The sequence below is a fragment of the Siphateles boraxobius genome, unplaced genomic scaffold (assembly GCF_051911475.1).
Source record: "Siphateles boraxobius isolate OS27281-9 unplaced genomic scaffold, OSU_SipBor_1 24, whole genome shotgun sequence".
Taxonomy (NCBI): Eukaryota; Metazoa; Chordata; class Actinopteri; order Cypriniformes; family Leuciscidae; genus Siphateles; species Siphateles boraxobius.
In genome coordinates, this window is record NW_027508855.1 from 19,061,472 (window position 1) to 19,080,000 (window position 18,529).

General features: G+C 35.4%; 1 protein-coding gene across 1 annotated transcript in view; it reads right to left on the minus strand.

The window, feature by feature from the left end:
• The window catches only part of mapkap1 (MAPK associated protein 1), a 33,112-nt gene extending 14,635 nt beyond the window's left edge, over positions 1–18,477 (minus strand). The window contains exons 1-6 of the mRNA XM_077241782.1: positions 18,269–18,477; positions 15,104–15,542; positions 9,206–9,295; positions 8,957–9,105; positions 6,901–7,073; positions 2,959–3,135 (exon numbers count right to left, since the gene is read on the minus strand). Coding sequence (XP_077097897.1) covers positions 2,959–3,135; positions 6,901–7,073; positions 8,957–9,105; positions 9,206–9,295; positions 15,104–15,377 — 863 coding nt within the window. The 5' untranslated portion in view covers positions 15,378–15,542; positions 18,269–18,477. The remainder of the gene's footprint in view (positions 1–2,958; positions 3,136–6,900; positions 7,074–8,956; positions 9,106–9,205; positions 9,296–15,103; positions 15,543–18,268) is intronic.
• Between the last annotated feature and the right edge of the window lie 52 nt (positions 18,478–18,529).

The window sequence follows — 18,529 nt, forward strand, 5'->3', positions numbered from 1 at the left end:
TGAGGAAGGCAAATCATCAGTCATGTTGAATAAATCTTTAACATTTGAGTTAGATGCGAGATTCCTGTCCATCAGAGCATCAACACTGAGATCATTCCCTCAGATTCTCAGGACTGAGCTTTGAGTCTCAACCAATGGCTGAGCATATCATATTCAATTATATGAAAGATATCGAACCATTAGGTTCAAGATGAGTTTGACGTGATTTTGATTTTTTTCCCTGAGGAAACTAGAACAATAGTGGTTAGAAACTATGCTTATAACCACAAAAGTATCAAAAAAATCATCATCAAGTTATACTGTGATCATAACATAGCATTGTATTTTGGATTTTGTATCAAATGGCCAAATGAATGGCATAAAAGTGCTACACAGTGTTATGGATAATTAAAATTAAAAATATTAAGAAACCTTTACGTTAATTGAAACAAAATAAATGTTAATACAATGTTTTTTATTTTATTTCAATTTCAGTCTGAAGTATTAAAACTGAAAATAATAAAAGCTAAAATGGACAGATTTTTTTTTTATTACTAAAACTAACTAAAATTAACATGGAAACAGAACATCTAAAGATAAAACCAATTAAAAATATTAATAAACACTACAATAGTATATTAATGATACTAAAATAACACGACTACTATTACGTTTTATGATTCGAATTATTGTATATTATCATAATAAAACAATAACAGTGATCACTTAAAATTAAAATGTGCGAGCCAGTGATTTCTACAGGATTTTGAACACAATTACTTTGTAATTAAATTAGCCAAGATTCATTAACCTTACATTTTTTTAAATATCTTCACACTTTTAGAGACATAATAACCTTTGGTTCAATAAACGAGGGAGTCATCTGAGCTGATTCAGACCAATGACTCTTGCGATCGAGTCAGACTGATTCAACTGATTCACTAAACAGCACCACACAACTCAAGTATAAAAATTAAACCAATATTTTTTTGCAGATGTACTTTGGGATTCAAGAGAATCACTCTTGAATGACAGTTTAGCTGTACTGGTGTGAGCAATTAATGTCAGAAGAAAAGCTTGCACACAGAAAGAGTGTATTGTACTCTTTTAAGTGGTCGGCTTGCTTTATCAGAGCACATAACAGGGCCGAGGGGTAGTCCACGAGTCAAACTTTGAGCACATGGATGCATCACTGCGATAGACTGCATCAACAGAACAACAACCCCAGGCCAGAAACCGGAGAGCACACACTTTCTGGACAGTGGACTCGCTTGTCCACTTCCATTTAGCAGTCCTGACCCGTCAGCCTCGGGCCAGGGCTTCTGACAGGCTTCACGTCAGAAGAGGTCGCCGGCCCCGATGGCCCACTGAGGGCCACGCACTGGCTCAGTTCTCGCCCAGGGTCCTGCAGTGCCACATCAGTGGTCCTCTCGTGAAGGAAGCATGCAGCTGACCCAGAGAGCTCTGAATACCAGCCGACGGCTGAGAGCTGATGAATAAATCACAAATAAATACGGACAAAAGACAATGAAAAGTGCAAAGCAGCTGGGCCAAAAATGAAACTTTTGTTAAAAAAAAAATTAGTTTATGCCACAGGCAAATGGCTACTTATAATGAAGTTATACTACCGTTCAAAAGTTTGGAGTCAGTAGATGATTAATGTTTTTGAAAGAAGTCTCTTCTGCTCACCAAGACTGCATATTAAGGTTATCAAACATACAGTAAAAATGTGAAATATTATTGCAGTCTAAAAGAACTGTTTTCTATGTGGATATATTGTAAAATGTAATTTATTCCTGAGATCAAAGCTGAATTTTCAGCATCATTAATCCAGTCTTCAGTGTCACATGATCCTTCAGAAATCATTCTAATATGATGATTTGCTCAAGAAACACTTCTTATTATCATCAATGCTGAAAACAGCTGCGTTCCTTAATATTTTTGAGGAAACCAAGATCATTTTATAGGATTCTTTGATAAATAGAAAGTTCAAACGAACAGCATTTATTTGAAATAGAAATCTTTTGTAACATTATGCATGTCTTAGCTCTCACTTTTTAATGCGACCTTGCTGAATACAAGCATTCATGTTTTTTTAAAAACAAAAATCATACCAACCTCAAACTTTTGAACGGTAGTGTATCTTATTTATTTTCTCGCTGGTGAAATGTTAAAGCAACAGTTCACCCAAAATCTGCGAAACATCTCTTTAATTCCTAATAAAAACATCCATGATTATTTTTTAATTGGTGCAAATATCACCCAATCTAAGCAAGTGCAAGAAAAAACATTTAAAAAACAAGCAGAACCTTTTACAACCCGAATTCAGTATTACAGCCCAAGGTTCCCTATCAAAGGCAGGACAGTCTGGCAGGGACCCATTCAAATCCAATTAGCAACTTCAAATTAATAGGGGTCTCCTAATGCTTTGTCAGTCACATTAACCAAACAGTTGATTAGAGATATTCCCAAACGCAAAGAAGAGCAACAATCTAATCTAATCACAAAGATGGGAGCTTCTTGGAGAGGCATGAGGAAAAAATCTCCTATAAACTTAAAGGATTGAGTGTTTAAGACCAGGCATTTAAATCTAAAACATTCAGATAGTTCTCATAAAAATCGTATGAGAGGTTGTGCACTAAGGCAAACTTCAAGACAAACGCCAATACGTTGAATATTTGATGACGGTGATAGATTCGTGGTTAGATATGGTCCGTTTTACTCTTCGTGCCTATGTATATATACATATACATCACCATTCAAAAGTTTGGGGTTGGTAAGATTAGCCCCAAACTTTTGAACGTTAGTGTAATTAAAAAATAAAATCTGTTTCCAATTTATTTTACTTCTATTACGTATAACGTGTATTATGACAGTTATTCAGGTACATTTTGATTTGATGTTGACTTTAAATGCATTTATTCTTCACAGAGCCAGAGAACTGAAAGTGATAAATTCAGACTTAAGTGGCTTTCTTACATTCGAACAAAGAGTGACTGTTTGGGCCCCAGTCCAGGAGATGAGTACTTCTCGACCAGCGCCAGTGTGCTGAAGCCAAACTTGTGGATGGGTTCATTAGAGTCCAGCGGAGGGAAGTCTGTGTCCACCTCCCCATCATCCTCAGCGATATGGAGACAGTAGGTGTTGACATTTTCTCTGTGGAGGGAAGATAGGAGAAAATAAGAGAGATCAAACTCAAAGAGAATGTTGTTGTTGATGCAAAGTAAGTTCACTATTTCAAAAAGGTAAAATCATTGTTCCCATTATAATAAACAAAGGTATATATTGGTAACAAGTAACATACGTAACACGTATCATATGTGTGAAAATTGATTGCAATGAATTTCATTTATTATACACTACCAGTAAAAAATAAATTGTTTATGCTCACCAAGGGTGCATTTATTTGATCGAAAATATAGTAAAATAAATAAAGAAGAACGGTTTTCTATTTATATATTTTAAAATGTCTTCCGAAAATGATTTTCTAAAATGATTCTAAAATTGCACTACTTCAGACATCAGAGTTACATGATCCTTCAGAAATCATTCTAATTTGGTATTTGGTGTTCTAGTATTCTAATAGTGCTAATATTTGGCGCTCAATTATTAATAATGGTTCTTGTTATTATCCATGGTTATTATCCAAAACTGTTTTTGCTACATAATATTTTTTTGGAAACCATGATCATCTTTTTCAGGATTCTTTGATGAATAAAAAGTTAAAAAGAACAGCATTTATTTGAAATAGAACTGCTTTGTAACATTATAAAAGTCTTTACTTGCTTTTAAAAATTATCATTAGAATGGTAGTGTTTCATGGTTTCCACAAAAATATTAAGTAGCAAAAGCAGTGATTGATATTAATCAGAAATGTTTCTTGAGCAGCGAATCATCATATTAGAATGATTTCTGAAGGATCATGTGACACTGAAGACTGGAGTGATGATGCTGAAAATTCAGCTTTGATCACAAGAATAAATTACGTTTTACAATATATTCACATAGAAAATAGTTATTTTAAATTATAATAATATTTCACAACTGTACTGTTTGTACTGCAATTGTGATCACATAAATGCAGCCTTGGTGACTATAAGAGACTTCTTTCAAAAACATGAAAAAATTATTAATTATTCCAAAATGTAATAAACTTCTAAAATGACTTCTAACCCTTCAATTCAAAAATGATTAAAAAATAAGTTCTCAAAACTATCTTGTATGTGGTTAATAAGTTCTGTTTGTGGAAAAGTGGCTCTGAAGGACTCTTTCTAAAAGCTCATGTTTGTTGAAGAAGGGCAACAACAACAGGGACATCAAACAAAAGCACCCAGACACAATTTATGAGTCAGGGCATGTAAATGAGGGCTATTCATTGAGGAGCAAAAACATTGAGTGTTTGTTGGGATGCAGCCTGGCACAGAATGAGAAGCACTGGGAAGAGTTAACTTCACTGGTTTCATGGTTAAACCTTTTGTTGTATCATTATATATAGTGTAGGCTGGCAGTATTCCAGATTACTTTTGCCCAAAGCTTTGTTTTATATCATAATGGATCGACTCCTTGAGGAAAACTGATCCATCAGAAATATAAAACTAACAGCAACCTATTCCACGATTCATTCAGCGCAGGCATGTTAAGCTTTGTCTTTATGATATAGCTTTCATCCCTCGAGGCCAGTGCCTGCCCTGGTGTTTGTGCTGGGACGATGGCGTTTTAATTTGCTCTGACACACTGTCGAAATCCAGGCCGGAGCTGTAAAGACTAACTGTCATAGTGTTAATCAGACCCATGATCCTGCTCAGACAGCCTGAGGAGATAACAGCCGACTGAGAGAAAAGGCCTGAATCTGGTCTTTTTGTGTTTCAATAACGCGCACTTCTTAATTTCACCTCCAAATTCTGTGCCATCCAAGATGACTACTTTTTGTTGAATATCTAAGATCCTTGTCTGTCTCAAAAGTCTTGATTCTTAACCCTGACATAAGACACAAAGACATGTGTTTTTTGGCGAGTATCATATCTGATAAATCAGGCTTTTATGGATTATATATAGTATGATATAGTGAGAATATGAAGCTTGTGTTAAAGGGGGGGAAAACATCTAAATTTCAGGTGCAACCCGAGCAAAAATATGCAGTTGCTGATATTTAAGTGGCCAAAAAGCGAGATGAAATTCTGATGCTTGTAATGTAAATCAATGAGATCCTTTTAACAGTATAGCAGATACTTGCATAACATGCATATAAATAACAGTAATCATTCTATATCTGACAATTATATGTCTTAGTATGATGACACTTAAATAGTAAATTTAAATTGTATTATACAACCGGAATATTTTTCAGTCATAATTACTACAAATTAAACATAGACTTGTATTTTGGCAGTTTGTCATGAAGACCTTTGTGTTGCAGTGTGCATTTAATGATAACTCGAGTCATGTATTTTCAGACTAACACCAAATGGTTTGAGTTTAAGTTTTGGACCTTATTTACATCTTTTTTAAACACAGTCCACTTGTGATTGTTCTTCCTTGATTGTACGCACAGCTATAAAACTTGTTAAACCACTAAGGCATTAAAGACATAACATTCTGACTTTCTGTAAAGCTGCTGTAATTTACAGTTACGCATAATTTAAGATGGTAAATATTTAATTGAAAAGTTATATAACCTAGTCTATGATTTTACAGCAGAAATTCAACATATCTGACAAAATGGCAACTGCAAAGTGGTATTTCGCTACGTAGTTAAGTTGTTTCGGCAAATTGTAGCGATCCATTTTCCTCTCTTTTCTGAAGCTTTCAGAAGTATGTAAAAAGATAGTTTGTTTAATCGAATTGTACAGTCGATCGCACAGCTCTTTTCCATTTTAGATGTGTTTTTGTGTGTTTTCTGCCACTCAGCCTTTTTGCCACTCAGTGGGTGTAATCGCATTGACTCCCGCCTACTGTGACGTCATGTGCATACCCTCTATACTAGATGTAAACAGAGTCTAGGATTCATTTTAATAAACAACTCAAAAACTGGATCGGCAGAAGCAGTTCAGCTTAACTGTAGGAGAAAGGGTGATGGGAAATCAGAGGTTGACAGCACTGACAGCGATCTGAATGTCCTGAAAGAACCATCTTTGAATTCAAGAGGGACATCCCTTTACCTTGATCCTCCCTCAAAAGCAGCTTTCAGAAGGTTTCTAATAATGGCCAAAGCCGTACGGAGGTAGTAGACTCATTGAAATCCCACACAAGTAGTGTATCTCTTCCTCTCTACAGCCTGACCCTCCTCCGGGGGAAAAGGCTCATTGCTATGCCAATCAGGTCTCACATCAACCACCAAGACTGTCTGTGTGAGGCACCAAGCTGCCCAAGAGGGAATCTGCTTTTTTTTCTCTCGTCTTCTCTCTATTTTAATGGTTACCCTCTCCTCAGTCTGACCGAAGTATAAATCTTCATATTGTACAATGTACCAGGGAGAAATTCCTGCGCTATTCGGTCAGCAAACCTCGGAGACGCACTGAATGAGGAGATGAGAAAGAAACCCAGGGGAATCCCTGCCTTGGCTGGGAAAGGTCAAGCCTGGCATTAGCAGCAGAGGTAGATGGAAAAGGAATATAAATGCCTCTGGGAAGGATCACTAGTGCATTACTTGGAGAGTAGGACTTTCCAAGCAGGTTGACAACAAGCATTTTTATTTATGGCACCCTAAACAAGCATCCATTAAAGTCCCCGAGACACTCATAGCGAAGAGGTTTCAAACTCCCAAAATGAACTCAAGATTTGTTCTAAATGACATCACACAAGTCCGTTCTCCGATTTCGAGAACTATACCGATTTCTTAAAGATAGCGTTAACATCAACGCACTGTAATATGAAGAGATAAGTTCTTATATAGGATGCTTGTGTGAAGTTTTTTCTACTAACATGAGCTTGGGTTCACGGCCCTCACAGGTGTACTGCCAGCAGATGAGCCCGATAAGATCGTGGACCCGAGCGTTAGCCATCGTGACCACCGTCATGGGGTGAAGCTTTTCTTGGGTCGACTGCATCGAGAGGTAGACGTCAATTTTTTTGGTTGCCGTTGTACCAACATGGCCCTGAAAAAGAAAGGTGAAGGAAACATGTCTATAAGCAATCCTGTGATTCAAAAGAAGAGAATTTTAAAGCAAAAAGCAGGTGAATAGATAAAAATAGTCAAACTATGCCCTTTTTTTTAGCCTTGGTGTCATATCCTGACTACATTAGTGCTCTCTATCCTCAAAATAATTTTGTTTTCTCTAAGCACAAGTAGAAAAATTTGCCCCAATGAAAAATAAATTTCTAAAAAAAATTCTACTAATGCCTTTATGCATTCCTGACAAATTCATAGCACAGAAAACAGAGTGTTTGTAAAAACATGAATCTAAAGAGCCAAAGGGGAACAGGTGATAAAGACAGCGGTATTTGATGCACAATGACAAACTACACCTAGTAGTCAAAAAATGAAAACGGCAGTCTTTCTCTTTTCTGCGAAGGTGTTATAGCCTGAAGCTGATCCTAATGCACGGAGACAGGAGAGAAACCGGCGTGACACCAGGTGTTTCTGTTCTGTATTTTACAAAGAGCATGCTTAGAGGATGATGAAAAGACTCTTTAATAACTGTTTTGGTTAAATTAACTTCGCCATTCATTTAAAGCCTCATTACATATTTTTCAACAATGGTTGTTACTGGTGATTTCTTAAGCATGTTCATTGATTTTAATCATGCAAGATTCATGGCCAGTTAAAAATGATGACGGTTAATGTTAGGGCTGTCAATTGAACATGTTAATTTCATTAATTAGTTATACTAAAAAGTAATGCATTAAACTTAGCACATTTTCCGCCTAAAGCTGAAGCTAAACGTTTGTGTAATAAATTGTTGAATCAAAAACATTTTTTTTTCTAAAACAACTTTTTGTAATGACTATATGCTTTTCTCATTTTAACACAATAATGACTTTCTCAGCCAAATTCGATGTGTGATTAATTTGCGATTAATTCAATTAATTTATCGACACATCTTTTAAATAATTAAATTAAAAAATTGTAATCGCTTTACAGTCCTAGTTATTATAGCTATTTAAAACTGAAAATAAAAGCATACAAATTATTACTTGAAATAAAATAAACATTAACTAGATAAAATACAATATAAAAAAACATTTAACTTATTTTATTTCAGATAGTCGCCAAAGCAACATCTAGCATTTTCATTTAGTTAACTTGATTTGCTAAAATAACTATAACTGGAAATAAAAGTTAATAAAACTATTTTAAAAAGTGGTAACTACATTAGTTTGTCATTTGTTTAACTACATTAGTTAACATGGAAAAACAATGAACAATACTTCTACAGCATTTATTAATCATAGTTCATTTTAATTTCAACATTTACTAATACATTTTTAAAATAAAAAGTTGAAAGAATGCACTGTGAACAAACAATGAACAGTAATATTTTTTATTAACTAATGTTAACAAAGATTAATAATAACTGTAAGAAATGTATTGTTCATTGTTAGTTAACAAATGAGACCTTATTGTAAAGTATTACCTAAAAAACTATTCAAATGAAAATTACACAACAAAACCACTAAAACATTAACTAAAATAAAAAACAATAAATAATAAAAACGTTAATGTTAGTTAACAAATGAGACCTTTTTGTAAAGTGTTACCTAGAAAACTATTATAAATGACAAAAAAACACAACAAAATCACTAAAACAACTAAAATTAAAAACAATAAATAATAAAAACTAATAAAAATACTATAATAGTATCTCAATAAAATAACACTGATAATGATGCATTGTTTTATCTAACTATAGATAAAGGGAAATTTATTAAGAAAGTGAATTCTGATCTCATGTTGACCTTAAAAAACATCTGTATTCAAAGATAATCCAGCATTTCATTTTAGAGGAAAAGTACTCGGTGTAGACACAGAAGTGCTCACCTTGCCATCAAATTTGGAGTATTCGTTGAAGGGGTTGTTGAGCTGTTGGGGACACTGCTCGAGCCTCAGCGAGAGTGTGGATTTACTGCCTGTGCTCCGGGGCCTGTCCTTAAAGTCCTTCTTCTCAAAAAGTGAGCTCAAGTCATCTACTACAAAAATCAACAGAAGAAAAAACATTCAGAGGACAAGAAATGAAGAGGCGATAATGAACGTGAACTTCTCTTTTGCGTATGGCTACCGCTACTGTACCTGATTGAGACGAGTTTCTCTCTTTCCACTGGATATTTTTGCACTTGATCTGGTTCTGTCGTTCTTTCCTCAGTCGCTCCAGCCTTTGAGCTTTAAATGAAAAGACTTTCATGTCATTAACAGTGTCAGTGGTGTGACCCCATTAGAGTTCAAAATGGTGAACTTCAGTTCAATGAAAAGCAGATTCTGTTACAACTGTGATTGACAAATACAAGGGCTGAAAAAAACCCACAAAGGGGGTTTTGACACCTTTCAAGCTAAGATACATCTTCGATAAAAATGCTGAAGAGAGACAGGTTACTATTAGACGGATGATTTAAATATTAAACTGCTGATCATCTAACAAACCAATGTTTAACTTGACCCATTATTACATTAGTCTTGGTTTTCCTTGACGGCAAGCTGCCAAAAAAATTTTTCGCCGAAATATGACCTTAAAATTTGTTTGTGAGATTCAATTCAAAAGAAATACAAATAATAAACAGTATGTTTTGCATAAAGAAAAATACGATTATTTTTGGGATGGTGATCAAGACAATAAAAAAAATCTCATTAACATAACTGCTAATCTGGAAATAATTGTTGTAGCGTTTATTTATTTTTTTAATCAGCATGAATTACATTTCTTACAGCAAACACTACAATGATTTATACTTAAACATTTGTACTTTACATATCTAATTTAATACTATATCATTATTTTTCCCATTAAATTAATAAGAATAATTTTTATTAAGTAGAATCATGAAAGCAATGTCAAAAAAGGGGGGAAAAAATGAATGGCCTCAAAATGCATAACACAGTATACAAAGCACTATTATTCAAAGGTCTATTGTAAAATTAAGCTGTTTTGCATAGAAATATCATCTTAAGCAAACTTGGAAAAACACAACATGACATTTTAATGTTAGCCAGACAATCACTGTCCGATAAAAACAAAAAACGCTCAACTTTAATCTTTCATTCATGTCTACTTTATATTAGGACAAGAATATTCTGGAATGTCTTCAAAGAAGACATTTTACATTTATTTCAAGAGGTCTACAACTGATCTACATAATTTTTAATTTTACAAACACATACTAAATATGCCTATATGAAGCTCATATAGAAAATATAAGATTGTCTACAATATTCAGAGTTATATTCAGTCTGTTATATTCAGAGTAGTTTTTATACACTTTGTACCCATTTGTGTCCTTAAAACTAAAGGATTCAGCATTTTGAGAGCGAGTATAAATATGCAGCACTCCAACTTGAAGTATGCAAATGTAATCCTCTTTAATTACAGGGCAAAAGGATTTTTGCTCTGTAACATCTCTCATATTCAATATATAAAAATGTCCACAAAGCATGAAATATGCTCCTCACAAATATGTGAATGCAGACATTCAACTCTGTCCATTGTTGCAATATGAACTGTCACTATTGCAAATCATAACACAATATTAAGTAAACTCAATTGTTGTCTTTAATACTGGGGATTGTTGCTTCAACAATACAAATTAAGTATCTTTTCTATTTCACAATGTGTACTTTTGACTTTACCTTGCCTGACTGGAGCCTTTAAGAAAATAGGTATTTAGTAACAACATTATTAGTTTCCAGGCAAAACAAAATGATTAGCTATTTGTAGTAGACTAAATTTCTATATTAAGTACACCTGAACAGCCGTGGCAGTGATATAACAATCTCAATTAAGTAATTATGGACCAAATTCCACAACGGCCATAGCTATCCAAAAAACTGAATCAAGTTTATTTGATCAGTGTTTCAAGAGGACCAAGTCGGACTTCAACTCCATTTAAAAAAAAAACTATGAAGATCATTTGAAGTCATGAAATAATTAGAAAAATTATTCTGTCAAATGAAAGATTATTATTTTGAGATCACAAAAGGAATAGCTGAAATTCAAACTGAATATGATTCATAGATAAGATTCATCAGATTCATATTGATATTTTCAGCACTGTTTCGTGTCCTGAACACTTGCTTACCAGCAGGCTCAGGTCTCACGAAACTGTCTTGTCGTCCTGGGGACAAGTTGTTCAGATGGTTGATAATAGAGGAATATGTCAAAGATCCCCTCTCCAACAAAAGCATTGCAAAACCAGAGCTAAGCCACATCCATTTCATCAAAGTTACAAAGCCAAAGTGCTAGTGATTACTAATCCCTAGCCCAGGATTAATTCATACATTTGCCATGACAAGAGGTACTGACTGAAACTGAATGACTCCAAGAACAAACCTCGACATAAACAGGCATCACTATTTCAATCCTTTTTACACAGACTAGAAACATTTTTGTGTTCAAACAAGCATAACGTAATTAGAGCCTCACAAACTTGTCTAAATCTGCAGTTATAATTGCTGTATTGTTTCCAAAGCAAAAAGTAACAGGCATAACTCACCTGTAATTGTGGAAAAACTAAGTGAAGAGGTGGTTTTGTGGAATTTCTGATTTCAATGAATCACTCAAAACCATTTTAGTATAAAACATTGTGTGTTTGCTGGTATATATCTACTGAAAAACATACATGAGACATACATGTGGGCTAGTCCAATACCAAAACACTAAAATTTGTGTTCATACTGATTATTTGGAACACGATTAATAAGCAAGACAGACCATATTTAATGTGTTTTTAGAAAATTATCAGATAACTGATTCCAAACAACAAAAGATCCAATTTAACCAGAAACAGGTTTGCAAAGGCAAGATCATCTAAGAGTACAAATCAATTTCAGTCAGTTGCCATTCCCAGATAACAAGCACAATCAGATTAACCCTTGATCACGAATTAAAAAAAAAAAAAAAAAAAAAATCACATAATAGAATAACAAATTCCCCCAAACAAACAATTAATTTGATATCAAATGGTACCTATTGAGATCAAAATGCTTTGTGAAATTTCTTTTTTCTATTTATGTAAACATTTATTGAGCCCCAGATTATTATTCCTGCTCAATTCCCTGTGGCTGGTACAGTAAAGCACATAATAAATGTAGCGCCGCATTAACAAGCCAGCTTTGAGTGAAAGATGAAGCAGCTAAAGGATGTAGTTTACGTCTAGCCTAATTCAAAACTGACTTTCTGCTTTGTTTTGCTCCAAGGTTTCAGCCTATTGATAATCAGTAGGGATGGGAATAGTAAGGAAACTAACAATTCTGGCTCGAATTCAGATTCCACTTAAAGAGTCTGGTAGGTCAAGGTTTGCATTAACAATTCTCTCAGCTTTTCAGATTGAACACTATTTAGAAAGCAATTCTTCTGATTGCAATCCATTGCATTTAGGCCCTAGTGTCAAATGATTTCAGATGAAAATACAGAGAACTTCCTCTGATGCCATATTTTGCTAAATGAATAAATGTTTTAGATCAATGATAACTTTCTGGAGGCCTGTTATTGGAAAATGAGCCAGTTCTTGATTCCCAACCCTAATATGTTGTGATGTCTGTCCATCTGCAAGCCATGGAGCAGTTTAGTTGATGACCAAATAAATATTAGTCTTGATGTAAAGATAACACATCACACTTATTTAACTTAAGACTTTGTTGTTGTTGTTGTTGTTTAACTTCTTTAAAAGCAAACTAAGGTTGTACTTCCTGTGTGAGACCTAAATGGCTTCAAATGTTGCATTTATCAGCATCATCAACCTGACTGCTTAAAGCAGAGCAATACAGACAGATTTTATGTTTTCATGCATTTCAGAGAAAAATAGAAATAACTCCTAAATCATGGGCCGACACCGCAGAGCAAACTGGAGCAGAAGCGTGCAAGGTTCAGTTTAGGCTGGCATCCTATTAGCAGATTTTCAACATTCGGCATTTTTTGATATTATCAGTTACCAAACTCTTGTGGCCTTGGTAGTGACGAATGAGCTTCAAGTCAATGATGAGCAATTGTCATGCGCATATATGATCCCACAGCAAAATGCAAAGCCACATATTGAAAATGCTGAGAGCAAATTAAGCATGAACACACTGGGCTGAGCGATACTGGAATTTCTAAATTTGATTTGACAATCGATACTATTTCCAATACCACATGGAAAAACTGCCAAAACTTTAAAATAATAAAATTTGAACAGTATCTACAAAGTACCAGACAAGTTTGGAATAGTTAAGAATTTTTTAATGTTGTTGAGAATCTCTTATTCTCTCCAGAGCTGCATTTATTTGACGAAAATTAAAGTAAAAATTAGCGACGCCATGAATTTTCGGCTACATTTTCGGTTTCTGACTAAATTAAGGGTGTTTTGATTGATCGAGCGCCGATTGTTATCGGCCGATAACAGCTTTATATAGTTTGATCTGCTGTCTCTATAAAGGCCGATCAGAAGAGACAATTGTTCTATGCGCAGCTAAAATTGCTTCACTACATTTACCGGTCTGGCAGTTCTACCAGGTGTCTGAAAATAAACTGACTGATAAGCTGATAAACTGCAGGACGCGATTAATGATAAACAGAGTTAAATAAACAGAGTGACGTCAAGACGAAACATTAGCATATTGCGCGCGCAGACACCAGGGAAACTTGAACCCCCTCAAACCAAGCATGCCGCACAAGCCCTGAAAAGTGAAGCCAAAGCGTCTCGATCGCCCCCCGGTGACCGGTCCTAGTATAGCTCATAAACCCCGCCTCCCCATGTTATTCAACCGGACGTGAGACCAACTAAACAATTAAATTACACTTCACATTTTTTTTTTCCAAAGATAGTTTCTTTCATTTACTGTAGTTTTTATCAGGCTGATGTAATTTCAAGTGTTTGTTTTTAAAATAAGTTTGTTATTTGATGCTATAAAAACAGCGCTGTGGTGTACATGATTGACAGCTGTGATTGACAGGTTCTCTGAGCAAAGTAGTCACTGAAGCAACAACGGACTTTTTTTCGGGACCTTTGGAGGACTGAGGACTGAGATTGGAGCTTGAAAGATGGTGTTCAAAATACTTAGTTTTGAGTTTTATATTGTGTAGGTCTCCTGCTAACTGGTTAACTCACATTATTACTGTCTTACTGAAATACTTCTGCTGATTAGTTGCGGGCCACTATTAACTAAAACTGTTTCTATTAATGCAGATTGTCTGTCGTTCTCACTACTTTGAGGAAAGATTAAGCATGGAGCAAGATATGTTTTTACAAATAATTTTTTTTATTGATACAGTTTCCACTTTCACTGCAATAAATTAGAAAAATCCTCGGTAAATAAATAAGTAAAATAATCGGTTTGTTAATGGACATGCACTTGTTAATGCTGATGGTGAGGAGTTACAGTTGCAACATCTCATAATGTACCTCAAACTGAGTAGTGTATCACCGAGAAACGTCCCGCTCGAGTCGTCCTTGTGATGGAGGTTCGGGTTGAATAACTAGTTCTTTCAATGTTTCATCATCGGACTCGCGCTCGGATTGATATGGCAAAATAGACGTCATTGTTCGTTACTGTTTAGTTTACGGTGTAGGAAGCCTTGGGACAAGTAGAGCTGACGTTGTTATGGCAATGGCCGTTTTTGTTTTCAACACCCACGCTGTACGCGGTTGACCAATCACAACAGACTGAACTGTCTGGCCAATCAGAGCAGAGTAGCTCGCGGAAAGGAGGGATTTATAGAGATTGATTCATCTGATGAGTCATTTAAGTTTCATTGAAAATGTGGTGATGTGCAAATGTATATTATGAGAAAATGAAACAGTTGTTTTACCTTTGATGCATGTAAACCCATTGTAGGAGACTCCAAAACAACATTAGGAAATTTTAAAATAGCATAATAGGGGCACTTTAAAACCAAGTGTGAGAAGGTTTTGTGCGATACGTCTTTATCTGTACCAACCACATCAGTAAGATGGAGATTCAGGTTCCCGAAAGCAGAAAAGTGAGAGTCAGACAGCTACTTGCCTGTGTTGGAGCGCCGTCGGATGCCAAAGTCCCAGCTGGAAGTGATGTCGACAGACTGAGAGAGATCACAGGTCTGGCCTTCTCCTCCACTGCTGGCGTCTCCATACGAACCCCCGGACGAGCCTCCGCCAGCGGACGCCACCGACGGATGGCACTTCTCCAGATCCACGTCGTGATCGATCAGGACCATCTCACACATCCCGGTGTCATCGCTGGTCACGTGGGACTGCCGGATGTGGGCCAGGATGATGGCGGGGTTGTCGAGGAAAGCCATTCTGAGCACCAGCTCCTCGCCCCTCAGTCGCTCTCCGGGTCTCTGTCCGGCTGTGCCGACCCTCAGTCGGAGTTAGAGGCTGAAGTTTCCTCAGCGATGCAGCGTCTTCTTTTCCTTCTTTTTGGGGTTATTTTCTCCTCTCCATGGTGGGACATGGATGCCTGCCTGCAGGGAAACACAGTCCAGATGTTTAATCATTAAGTCACAACACTCCCACATTTCATAAAAACACCCAAAAATTAAAATTCTGTCATCATTTACTCACCCTCAAGTTGTTCCAAACCTGTATAATTTATTTATTCTGCTGTACTCAAACGAAATGATGGTAAGGTTCATTAGCTAACATTAGTTAATGTATTCCAGTTTTTCTCAGTCGCTTTGGTGCATTTCTCACATCACTATTTACATTTGCACAACAGTTAGTCATTTGTGCACATCATAGTAGCAGTTTCTCATTCCTTCCAACAAATTGCAAATGCTTTTGGACATGCATCAATTGCTTTCAAACAACTCTCTGCTGTTTTATAACATTATCATTTGCTTATGTCATGTCAGTCAAAATTATCTATACTTGTGAATGCTGAATAGTCATTCCATATAAAACTAATAGTCCTCATTTCATTGCTTGAGTAATCACATACAAAAATATTGAACTAGTTGTCAAAATCTGTCAAGCAAATTTTACAAAAAAAAATATATTTTTCCCCTGAAAATGTCTCCTAAATTGAACAATTTCTCTCAGGTGAACCTAAGTGGCCAGACAGAGAGGAACGTCTGGATGTGCATGAATGATTTACAGTACTATGTATGTTCAGTTCCAATATGTACTGCAGTATTGTTTACAGCTGTGCTGTAAATAAGGGTGTATTTTTCTTTTGCACAATGCTGTGAACAAATTAGAATTGCAAAGAGCATATGCAGTAAAAATGTGAAACATACATATTCAGTGTCTTGTGCTCAGTTACCTCACTAAATACAGTAATGTGTAACTTTACTGTAGTTTTCAAATGTCTGTGCAAATAGTATATAGTGCTGTGTTGAGCATTTTCAGGCAGTGTCACCAAGATCTGACTTTTTTGCATTGTAAAACATTTACAGAGTAAACTGTCATAATGAAAACATGACAAAGCAATTTGACTATCTTGTTCATAAACAATGGTGTCAGGACTTCACATCTTGATGACACTGACACTTTCATCGACATGAATACTTGCTTTTGAGGAATGAGTTATCCATTTTGAACAAGTGACACGCTTTTGCAGGTTATCAACAAGGTTTTGCAGTTTGTACTAATTGTTTTGAGAACTGCATTAACTGTTGTGCAAATGTAAATAGTGATGTGAGAAATGCTGAGAAAAACTGTAACTAACATGAACTAAAAAAGAGCAATACATTTGTTACAGTAATTATTAATCTTTGTTAATGTTAGTTAATAAAAATACAGCTGTTCATTGTTTGTTCATGTTAGTTCACACTCAGTGCATTAACTAATACAACCTTTGATTTTAATAACGTATTAGTAAATGTTGAAATAAATAGATTAATAAATGTGGAAGAAGTATTGTACATTCTTAAATCAAGTTAACTAAGGTAGTTCACTAATGGTAACTAATGAACCTAAAGTGTTACCGAAATTATTTTGAAGAATATGGTTAACCAAACATTTGCTGGTCCCCACTGACTTCCATAGTATGGGGGAAAAAATACTTAAAAGACAACGGGGTCCATCAACTGTTTGGTTACCGACGTTCTTCAAAATATCTTCTTTTGTGTTCAGCAGAGGAAAGAAATTCATACAGGTTTGGAACAAGTTGAGGGTGAGTAGCTAATGACTACAGAATGTATCTATCCCTTTAAGTCATATTTAACCTATAAAGCCTATTGTATCATATTTGATATACTTGAATTACTAAGGTCTCTAAATGACCAAAATGACTTTCCTGAAATTCCTATGGTCCACAATCTACAAAGCTTCTGATGATAGTTCATACTTATAACTTATTACACCTTGCATAAACATTCCAAGTCAGCTCATGCTGTGAAATCCGATTGTCATAAGGTATATGTAGTAATACATTTTGTTTTGCAAGTAATATTTAAAGATAAACACTTCTAAACACAAATATCCTCTTATTAAGACTGGGAGATATAGAACTGACATTTATATGCATTTTACACAAGTAGTCTGCTATAATATATCATGGCTATAATAACGTTATTGATTTACATTACAAAGTATCAGAACTTCATCCTACTTTTTGGAAATATAAATAACATCAGCACCAAACTGCATGTTAAAAAAGATAAAAAGATCAATAAACTGTCAAATCCATTCAAACTAGTTTGGAACAAAAATCACGAGGAATATACACAGGTATAAGGGATAAACCGGTCTTCCAGGTTCTAGTCGTGTTCTTATGAGGATGTGTATGACCTAAACACACAGTAAAGTAAATACATGATGGTTAACGTTTGTTACTAACTAAACACAAGCTGTCATGATCGCTCCTGTCACCAGAAACCTAAAAACAAACTTCTGAACAGGACTAAGACACAAGCAGGGACAGCCGTACCAAAAAACTACACTACATGTTAAAATGTTTTTAAAATCATTAATTGTAAACAAAATTACAATTGATGAAGCTAAAATGCTAACTAGCCAGAAAGCTAACACATTCTTATTTCTAACCGCATAAATTGTGTTCGTTATAGAGGGGAACTGATCACAATTGTACTCACGTTGCTGTCTGATAAGAATAAGATTATATTTGAATAACACTGTCGATAAACAGACGTAAGTAACAGCTGACTGAACGCGCTAGTCAGGCCCTGCTAAAGCTCGTGCTAATCTGCTCGATAAGCCTCAAACATCACCTCATCATTAACGTTACCTTCATTCATGCCTATAACAGCGGCTGAAAACATCACCGACACGCCACACCGTCTGAGCGAGGGACTCACTGTACTGTCTCATTTCATACTTGTGGAGATATCGTCCCAAAAGCAGAATAAACGTGTCTGTTGTTTACTCTGTTGTTCCTGTGTTGGTGGTCCTGTAAGCTACTTCCTGCGGGTTTACCCCTCATACCGGAAGTACATCACTGTGGGAAACACCCTCAAGTCTCAAAGATGGACAAGACATGCGGCCAATC